The 10,098-nt window shown below is 44.3% G+C and overlaps 2 protein-coding genes across 3 annotated transcripts; both read right to left on the reverse strand.

Annotated features, from left to right (window-relative positions):
- LOC123043577 (uncharacterized) lies at positions 1 to 1,906 on the reverse strand. 2 transcript variants are annotated; one of them, XM_044466067.1, is made up of 3 exons: positions 1,738 to 1,906; positions 1,568 to 1,609; positions 1 to 1,486 (listed from the first exon to the last, which is right to left on the reverse strand). In XM_044466067.1, exon 3 carries the CDS (start codon positions 1,437 to 1,439, stop codon positions 216 to 218), a length of 1,224 nt encoding a protein of 407 aa, XP_044322002.1. In that variant the 5' UTR covers positions 1,440 to 1,486; positions 1,568 to 1,609; positions 1,738 to 1,906; the 3' UTR covers positions 1 to 215. The 2 variants fall into 2 exon arrangements, with proteins under 2 accessions (XP_044322002.1, XP_044322003.1); XM_044466068.1 differs by having other exon boundaries at positions 1,703 to 1,850.
- A 4,328-nt stretch (positions 1,907 to 6,234) lies between these two features.
- LOC123043578 (probable protein phosphatase 2C 33) lies at positions 6,235 to 9,814 on the reverse strand. The gene is made up of 7 exons (XM_044466069.1): positions 9,352 to 9,814; positions 9,082 to 9,256; positions 8,777 to 8,994; positions 8,544 to 8,651; positions 8,333 to 8,458; positions 7,991 to 8,229; positions 6,235 to 6,700 (listed from the first exon to the last, which is right to left on the reverse strand). Exons 1-7 carry the CDS (start codon positions 9,568 to 9,570, stop codon positions 6,478 to 6,480), a joined length of 1,308 nt encoding a protein of 435 aa, XP_044322004.1. The 5' UTR covers positions 9,571 to 9,814; the 3' UTR covers positions 6,235 to 6,477.
- Between the last annotated feature and the right edge of the window lie 284 nt (positions 9,815 to 10,098).

Consider the following 10,098-nt stretch of genomic DNA (forward strand, 5'->3'; position numbering starts at 1 on the left):
TAGAGTAAGTAGTCCATCATTATGCTAAATCCAAGATAATAGACACCAAATGCTGATAGCAGAGGAGCTCTCCTACCATCCGAATTGTTCAGTTTTACAAGCAGCACTAAGAAGACCAACTAAGAACAAAAGTAAAGGCTCATATAGAATTAGAATAGATACTCCAATGGCGCTGCAAACCAGCAGTGTAGAACGTCCAGATCAAGCACTGCATCCTACAGTCCTACAAAAAATGGAGGCTCCTGGTTCGCACCATCATCTTCTCTCATCTCATGGAACAGTGGACCGGGAATAATGCTCTCCTGGAGGTAATGCCCGGTAACCCACAAATTGATTTCTTGGCCATCTTGGCTTTTCACATATCCTAAAAACTTGCCATCAACATCAAAATGCAACACACCCCTATGAGTAAACCGAATCAGCATCTCACCCCCACTGAGAACAGCCATACTAGGGGCTATTATGACCTCTGGATCAACAAGCGCTGATGGATCCACCCCAATCAAATTAATCCGATGCTTGAAAGACCATGTTTCAGCATCGTAGTCCTGTAGCACCCAAAAGTCTATGGTGTGTTTGTCACTGCAGATGCTGCACAAAGCAAGAGTGTCATCCATCTCCAGCAATGACTCATGTAAGCAGTTGCCCAATCGGGCAGGACGACACATCAATCGAAATGTTTCAGCTGCTGTGTTGAACACCATTATGTAGTCCGCATCGGAGCCGTGGTATCTTCTAAGTCTCCAGTGCAGGCCGCCACGGTGGTGGACTGGTGGATACTGGGACGAATCAGGCAGGCCCCTGCGTAAAGCCAGATCCAAGGAAGGCGGCGAGGATGTTGGTTGTGGGATGCATCCTTGTCTGATGCATCTTGTATTATCGGATCCCACCACTATGACGTAGTAGAAAGTTCTGTAATTTGTGTCGTATGAATTGTAGGTCGTCGGCCTAGAGATCCATAGCACTCGGAATTCTCCTCTGGATGGTTGGTGCCGGTAGAAGCCGATAATCTGGTGGTAAAAACCCCGTTGGGCCTGAGGCTTTGCTAGGCGGGCAGACTTGCGGGTGACAGGGTTGCAGATGAACTTATCCGTCATGGATCCGTGGGAGACAACGAGGAGGCCATCACAGGCGGCCTGCAGTTTACCGTAGTCATAGGTCCGGACGACAGGGCAGAGTTTCTGCTGGCCTGCACCGGCATCAAAGGAAAACAGGAGGCGGGCTTTCTGCGGAACGACGACGTGGCTGAGGATCGGGAGCAAGGGCTGGCGGCGGTGGTGGTCCAGCATGAACTTGTCGGTGGAGGTGGCAGTGTGCCACCACCTGCGGACGGCGCGGCAGCGGAGGATGTCCTTGGGCGGCAAACGGACGAGGATCTCTTCGACAACGATCCACTCTGGAAGGTCGTCCAGGACGGTCGCGCCTCCGGTTCCCGGCATGGTGGCTGGTCGATCGCCGGTGCTCCGTCAGATCAGATTCCGATCAACTACAAGAATAAAAAGGGGAAACGTAAGGATGGCTCATGACGCCGGATCCCTGGGGCACGCACGGAGGCGAGTATGCTTACCTAGAGCTACGGCGGCATCGCGAACCCCCGGCAGCGGCGACTCTGGACGGGAAGATAAGAACGATTTGAGGGCAAAATCGATAGACAGAGACAAAAATTGAATGAGAACGCGGCGGACAGCGTGCTCGAGATCACCTCGCACGGCCGGTCTGGGCGGCGAATCTGCTTACCGGCGTCGGGGAAGACGGCACTCGGGCGAGCAACTCGCGGTGTTCCGGCGGGATAGGTAGGGAATTTGGGGGGCGGCGGGGGTAGGGTTTGGGTCTCCCCTGTTCCCGTCTGGCCCTTTTCACAGGAACCGGATCCTTTAACAGAGAAGGGAAGTCACGGTGCTACAGTGCTGGTCTAGTGTAAAATGAAGAAGGAAAGTTAGGAATTGTTAGTAGGTAGTTAACAGGTTGTTTAATGTTGATATTTACTGTCGATATAAATAATTTTAAATTAATTTTTTTCACCATCAATTTGTTTGTACGTAATTACTATACTAGCAAATAGGCCCGTGCGTTGCAACGGAAGAAAAATAATATCACGACTATATCCCAAGCCTAGCTCAAGACTTCTAACATATCCACATACTCTAATTCGACACGGCGCCTGACAGTGTCACCGCTTATCCTTTTTTTTTCACCCTCGCGGACGGTGAGCATAACCCACCTGATCACAACGCGTTAAATGTGGTCAATCCTAAGGCGATGGGTTCACCACTGCATGTCACACCAATATTATGTCCAGGCAAGAAAATGTTCAAAACTTCAACAATTAATCTCGGTGAGCTAGACATGTGGGTTGCCCTTCTCGAGCTACTCCTTGCACCTGGTCCATACACCTCCCCTCATACTTCTACTCTCTTTTTCAAGACCAAACAATGATTTCCTTGAATCAGGGTTGGCCTGGTGGAGGAGGTGGGTCGCGGTGAGGTGAAAGGGTTCGTCGATGACAAAGTAAGAGGGAAGGATGTAGAGGTCGGACGTCACATGGTGAGATATGACGCCGGTGTTCCTGCTTCCCTTTGTAGGAGAGGATGTGTAGTGCCACATTGACAACGACATAGTGAGCGGCAACCATGGTTTATGTGTGTATAATCCATAGCCGTGTATGTATGTGCATCGTGTATGTATAATTTATCTTCTATTGGTCAACAAATTGCATTGTGAACATCGAGCAAGCGCCAACTATTGCCACATGTATCTTCACGGGGAAAAGATTCAACTCGCCCTCGTTAAATAGAGGAGGATAGGAATGTTTCCCTCTACTGATTCGCGGGGCTCAATTGATTTGAGATCCAGAACGAACAGGTTCTTCGTCAGTTTGCGGACGTACGTGGTTGACTCTTAGTTGGGGCTCTGATGGATAGTTGTTAGTCTAAGATTTATCTTCACCTCGGTGTCTACAAGAGTTAGGCTATACCCCATTTCTTATGTACTTGTGTGAGTTTGAGTTGAGGTAAATAATAAAAATGTCCAACTCACGCCCGTTCCGAATCAACCAACAACCGATGAAAGATGTATCTAAAAAATTAACAGGAGTGAGCTGACTCGGTTCCTAAATAAAGTGAGAATAACGGTGGATCGTGTTTGACGCTCATGAGCGTCAAAGCATTGGGGCTTCGCTAAAGGCCCTCCCAGTTGGACTAGCCAACATGTCGCTGTTTTTTTTTCGTTTTTTGTTTCCTTTTACGTTTTTTCTTTCTTTTCCTTTTCCTTTTTCCCGTGTTCAAATAGTTGTCCTAAAATTTAAATATAGTTAGGAATGCCAAAAATGCCATCATTTTCAAAATTTGTTCACAGTTTCCAAATTGTTCACATTTCATAAAATGTTTACGTTTTTGAGAAAACTGTTCTGTTTTCAAAAAAATATTCACTTTATATTTGTTTACAATTCAAAAATTGTTCAGAGTATATCACAAAATTTTCAATGTAAATTTAAATATTGTTCAACGTACATATATTCAATGTGTATTTAAAAATTGTTCAATGTATAATACAAAATTTTTCTATCTATATTTAAAAATTGTTCAAATTGTATTTTAATATTGTTCAGCCTATATCACAAAAATGGTCAATGTGTATATAAAAATAGTTGAGAGTATGTCAAAATATGTTCAATATAAATTTAATATTGTTCATCGTATATAAAAATTTCAATACATATTTATAATTTCAAAAAAAAATCATGTTTTCAATAATTGTTCACGTAGTCCAAAAATTATTCAGGTTTTAAAACTTTGTTTTAATTTCGGAATTTATTCAACATTTTCAAACATTATGCAAATATTTAAGGAAAAAATTTCACTTTTTTTCCAAGAATTATTGGAAATAAATTAAAAACAGATCTGCAGTTGTACATACTACTTTAATTCTAACGCTGCTAAATAGCTGTACTAAGTTGCTAGCTCATGTGGTTGGCAGCGCTTCCATACAGTGTGCGGTCGGGGTGCAACTCCATCGGGCACACATTTATTTATTTTATTTAAGTGGCATTTTGTTTTTCCACCCAAAGGACCAGCAAGCCCACACGCATCACTTGGCCCATAATTAAGGTCAGCTAGCGTTGGGCCACACAACGGGCTTAGAATCTATACAAGCAACGTAAGAGATGCGTTCGCACGCGTCAAAGTCTGCCTTTGCTAGCGACGTACGAAAAGATTACTGCGGACCAAAATAAGTGAAAAACAATCCGTCCTTTAATATTAGGTAGAGAAATATACACAGTAGATCATCTATTTGCAAATTAATTTAAATCCTTTTAGCCAATAATTATATGGATCGAAAGAAGGGATGTTAGGATATTGTAGCTTCTCTAACTTTCCTTCTCAATGTTAGAGGATCCACTTCCCTTTTCACAGTGAATGAAAGTATATGCGCTGTTTCAGCGGGATTAAGCATCGTCGGAAGTTCGTGCAAGAATCGTCGGCTGCACAGTAGAGTAGTAGTTCCAAAGAAGTAAAATGGCACGCACAGACTGCACCGCTAAAATTTGAGCTAGAGAAAAAAGGTAAAAGAAAAATATAATAAATAATGCGGTAGTATGAGGGGATTTTTTCTAACTATTGTCATCTTGTGTTCATTTCCAATTTCACTAGTTCTACATTTGATTGGATAAGCCTCAAACTCCAAACCGTATTTAGTTTAGGCTTCTTTAGAGCATCTCTAATAGCATGTGTATATTTGGATGTCTATATATTCATATAGAAAATGGTCTAAAAAGATTTCCTCATGTACACATCCAGTTTTGCATCAGAACGTCTATATACAGGGACCATGACAGGTGGGCCGTTGCTGGGGAGAGAAAGAAATCATGACTACAACTGAGCTTAGACGACGCCTTCACATTGTCCAGGCGTGGACATTGTCGAGGTCGATTTAGAGGATGTGTATATTTGGACGACCATATAGACAAGCTGTTGGACGCTTGTTTTGGGCTCACGTCGTGAAAAACGAGTATAGACATCCATATAGACAAGCTATTGGAGATGCTCTTATCAACTACGTAGATCTTTTGTGACACCCTGCCGGGCTTAGTCCATTGTGATGCTCCAGTTAATACTAATAGAATTTGAAAGCTTAAAAATCCACTAAAGTTAATATCTTACTTTAATTTTTTTTACGTGAATATCTTACTTTAATTTGAAGGCTAGGAATATTTTGTGACACCCTGCCGGGCTCTAGTCCATTGTGATGCTCCAGTTAATACTAATAGAATTTGAAAGCTTAAAATCCATTGAAAGTTAATGTCTTACTTAAATTTCTCCATGAAGGGATTGTTTCAACGAAAGACAACCTCAAGAAACGAAAGTGGCATGTAAATAGCCATTTTTTTGCCACAAAGATAAAAGAATCAAATCCCTATTTTTTTTAAATGTGAATACATAATTATCTACGAAAATTAAGACACTCAAGGTGGGGCAGCCACACTTTGTTGGCCGTTTTGCCTATGTAGAAATGATAAAAAATTAGTAAACAATAATAATGTGGATTTGAGAAACAGGTAGTCAAGAAAAGTTTTACCCAAAATGGATGGGGATTTAGTCTCATACTCGCCCTCGATCACCTTAGACGGCATTATTCTTTTTGTCGCAGCCTATGTTACCTAGTAATGTTTTTGTTCTCCTTGTGTGTGATATGTGCATCTTAATCTTAATTATGCAGAGAGGTCGAAAGTAAATAATTTATAGATCTTGATGCAACATTTTTAATCAATTAAATCTCTCTTTACCGGATCAACAGGCCCGAGTGGAGATGGTTATTTAGCCCTGCGATTAGCCAACAAAAGCTCTGTGCAATATAGCCAACTTCTTCTAAAGTACTTCCTTCGTCCCATAATATAAGAACGTTTCTGACACCAGTGTAGTGTTAAGAATGTTCTTATATTTTGGGACCGAGGGAGTAAATTCATTCCTTGCACATATAACAAAGGAATCCAGATACAACGGCTAAATGCTACTCCCTCATATATTGCGGCACAGAGGAAGTACACTAATAGAAAAAAAGATCATGTGTATGCAGAAGAAAATGCGTACACATGGAAACAAACGTGAAACAACCAAAATCCGGTGTTTACAGAGTTGGCTCAGCTCATACTTCGCTTCAGGCAAAAATACATTCCAAGATTAATAATAGAAATGATAGGCCCTAACACACAAAAACACACAATAAATAGGCAGATCGTTTCTCCCCACACAATGGTACAGTCTGCACCGTATTTTCCTCGATAATATATTTTAAAAGAATCCAATATTAGGATTGTTCATAGGCAACAAACTGGTTAGCAGCCAAATACAATTTATACCGGGCTGAGAATCTAGTTAGGTTCAGCAAACAATAATAATTGAACCACCAACAACTTATCTCCATCTCTTTAGTTTTTACACGGAGAAGAAGCATACTTTTGACACAAGTCATGCTTCCTTTTCACCTACATGCTGTCGAGCAGCTCGGTCTCTTGCCCTCCATTGCGTCTTTCTTTTTCCGACACTCCAGACAAAGATACGGGCCTCCCCAAGGCGCGTATGGAGAAGAGCAGTGGCTACCTCCATTCTCCTCCATCAATCCTTCAAATGGTTCTTGGTCCACTTGGCAGATCGCACAGCGAGAAGGTGGTGAAGCTGCTTTCAAGGACAGATTCCTACCCAACCTGCAAGAACAAAGCACGGTGCTTAATGGACTGGGTGTGAGCAAATAGACAAGTAATTCTGGACTGTCATTTCTCCACAAAGAACACAAACATTAATCAGAAGAGCATCACAGCACTTCTATGTTCTACTCCCTCCATTTCTAAATATAAGACCTTTTTGAGATTTTAATATGGGCTACATTCGGATGTAATATAGACGTATTATAGTGTAGATTCACTCATTTTGCTCCGCATGTAGTCCGCACTAGAATCTTTAAAAAGGCTTATATTTAGAAACGGAGGGAGTACACTTCTAATCACTCGTCATGCAGTTTGTTTACCTACTCTCAAATGCAGATGCCAAATGTAAAAACCAATCAAGCATATCGTGTACTTTTCTTCTCAAAAGCATACCATGAAAGAAGACAAATCAGTGCCCAGAGTAAGGGCATACAGCATGGGAATTCAGCTAAACATTGTTATCGGCTATAAATAGAGTGGCACAGAACTATGCCCAAGTTTGAGCCACACTTGATTAAATGGTTACAATTTGATTGATCCGCAGTCATATACCTCTAAATTCAATCTTTGAACCAAAAGCTCTGAAATATACAATAAAGGTGATGCAAGGTGTCAACAAAAGGTTTCAACAAATAATCGTGTCAAGAGAATCATCCTGTTGCCAGTAGCTATCCATAGAATTTATTAAAAAAAAGTAACTGAAGAGGAGTCGCAATAAGCATGATTCACAATCACACAACAAATTACAGATGGATGACTGAGGAATGTCAAACTGAGATCATCAACATAACACTTATTACTCTATTGTGATTCCAGAGTATAACATTCTGAACTAAATAAAATTCTTCGGTGCCAGCAAGTGTGATAAACAGCTGAAAGCTGAATGAAGCATATGCACAAAAATAATCATGCAGACAAGTGCAGGTGGCAAGCGGTTCAGAGGGTTCTTCTCACCCATAACAATGGACAGGAATGGGAGTAGGTACTTGATAAGAAAAAAAAAACATGTTGGCACCAAAGTGGGAAACATGATATAAAAGAGTTACATAAGCCATGATACATACAAAAGGCTATCCAAATGCTGTAAGAAATTGACAAGAACACATCCTAATCTACGTCTTAGCATGCCACAGCAAAGGTATGTGATCAAATAGGCAACAGGCATGATAGATGCTCAATGAAAATTCACAGATGTAAAATAGCATAATATATAAGAAAGCACACAGAACTATGAGAAAATAATTAACTCAACAAGTTTGCCGGATCATTGCAGTAGCAACTAGAACGTACCTTTCTTCCAACATTGCAGAGCCTTCCTCAAATAACTCCTCCACGGAACCAATAGAGGCAGACTTGCCTCCAAACTTTCCAACTGAACTGTGCGACCTTCTACGAAAAAGAAGAGACTTGAGCTTGTTCTGATTTCTCTTTGGGGATAACTGTGGCGATGTCAAATGATGATCAGATGGGATGATGTCAACCACCACACAGGTGGTATCATCTTTCAGCCCACATTTTTTCAGAGCTTGCTGCATACATAAAAACAGATATCAGAATTGGCAATTGACTGAATCATGTCCACAGCCATGGATAATCTAGGTACTACATGCTACTGGCTACGGGCATAGTTACCTTAACCACAAGCTTTGCAGCGAGTTCTGCGGGCAATCCTCGGCATGACTTGGCCGCTGCCTCATTGGATAGCGCATCCCATATGCCATCAGATGCCATTATCAGCCTTCCTCCGACACTTGAGAGCTGAGATTACCAAAGAGAAAGAGACAACTTTAACAACTCCACAAAAGAAGCTACAAATTACATTCATTTTGTAATGCCTACCCACCTTCACTTGCTTGACATGTGGAACGGGCACAATGTACTCCCCAACATCCATGTCTCCAATGGATCTTGAGAGGCACAAACCACCTGGCCAACAACGGAGAGGGCCAACCTAAGAAAAATCATTCACACAACAATGCATCATCAGACTGATCACCAAACAAGTTATTCACTTGCTCAATCTAAATTTCCATGTTTTGTAAGGGGCAGTTTGTTCGGTCTAAAGAAGATTGCTACCTCCTGCCCGCCGAAGAGATTCAGACGGCCGACCTCCCCACCGCTCGCCGTGACACGCTCCCTCTCCTCGACATTCTCCTCCAGCCTGTGGTCGACGGTTAGCAGCTGCAGCTCGCCGCCCTGCGTGTCCAGGATGCACCGGGAATCCCCGACCGACGCCACGGTGACCGTGAACCCATCGACGACCACCAGCGTAGCCGTCGTCCCCGACACCTCCCCTGAGTAAACACACAGCCGGCGATATTTAGCGACATGCTCAACAGGCGTGCTCCGCAAACGCCATCTGCACACACGATCCGTCTCACCCTTGCGCTGGAAGTCGATGTCGGCCTTGACGAAGCCGGCGACGAGCGCGCGGGGCAGCGCCTGCAGCCAGTCCTCGCGGCTGCCGATGTCGGGCGGGAGCGCGCTCATCACGTGCTCCAGCAGGTGCTCCTTGCTGAACACCGCCGCCGACACCCCGTTGTGGCCGTCGAACACCTGGCGAAATGGCCACAGATCCAGCGAACCCGTCAGATCACAGATTTCCACAGACCAACGACGAACCGGACACGAAGGAGGGGGCGGAGCAGTACGGCGAAGACGGAGAAGGCGGTGGAGGGGTCGCCGGGGACGCGGAGGCAGTCGGGCTTGACGAGGAAGTAGTCCTCCCCGCGCTTGGCGAAGCCGGCGTGGCCGTAGCGCAGCGCCGGGCGCTCGGAGCCCCCCGCGCGGAGCTCGCGCCCGATCAGCGTGGCCAGGGGCAGCGCCGGCGGCAGCGTCATCTTTCTCCTCTCCCTCTCCGCGCCGGCCATCTCGCCGCCGCCTCTTCTTGCCCCCGCAGCCGTGCTCGTGTCTGCCTACCGCCGCCCACAGTGCACCATTCCCTGCGGGGAGAAGGTCGGGGACGGCGACAATGGCGGGGCGCCGCAGGGGGGCGGATCTGGGACTGGGGCTGCCGCCCGGCCGGCGAGGATCGGAGCGACGGGGAGGCCACGAAAAATTGGGATTTGGGATGCTCTCGTGCTTGCCTGGAGTGAGAGGAGAAAGGCTTATAATTAGCTGGCGAAATGCGGCGACAGGGAGGATGAGTGGGATTTTCGGAAAGCGCAGGGTGTTCCCCGATAAAACAATGGCCAGCCAAAGCAAAAAATAAAAGTTTTTTCCTTTCACAAAAGTAAAGCCTTTATATTGCAGATAAAAAAGGTAAAGCAGTATTTTCGGTTTGCTAAACCTAGGCTGTTTCGGTGAGTGTATGTGTGTGTATGCGAGTATTTACGATTGTACTATGTGTTAAAAAAAACTAGGCTATTTCAGATCGGGTTTGCTAATTCTCGGTCTGC

Source organism: Triticum aestivum, chromosome 2B (assembly GCF_018294505.1).
Source record: "Triticum aestivum cultivar Chinese Spring chromosome 2B, IWGSC CS RefSeq v2.1, whole genome shotgun sequence".
NCBI classification, from domain to species: domain Eukaryota; kingdom Viridiplantae; phylum Streptophyta; class Magnoliopsida; order Poales; family Poaceae; genus Triticum; species Triticum aestivum.

Coding starts and splice junctions, on each gene's coding strand:
- LOC123043578 (XM_044466069.1), bottom strand. CDS start 9,570: ATGGCCGGCGCGGAGAGGGAGAGGAGAAAGATGACGCTGCCGCCGGCG. Junction 8,459..8,543: donor CACATGTCAAGCAAGTGAAG/GTGGGTAGGCAT, acceptor TGGTAATCTCAG/CTCTCAAGTGTCGGAGGAAG. Junction 6,701..7,990: donor TCTGCAATGTTGGAAGAAAG/GTACGTTCTAGT, acceptor TTGTTCTTGCAG/GTTGGGTAGGAATCTGTCCT.
- LOC123043577 (XM_044466067.1), bottom strand. CDS start 1,439: ATGCCGGGAACCGGAGGCGCGACCGTCCTGGACGACCTTCCAGAGTGG.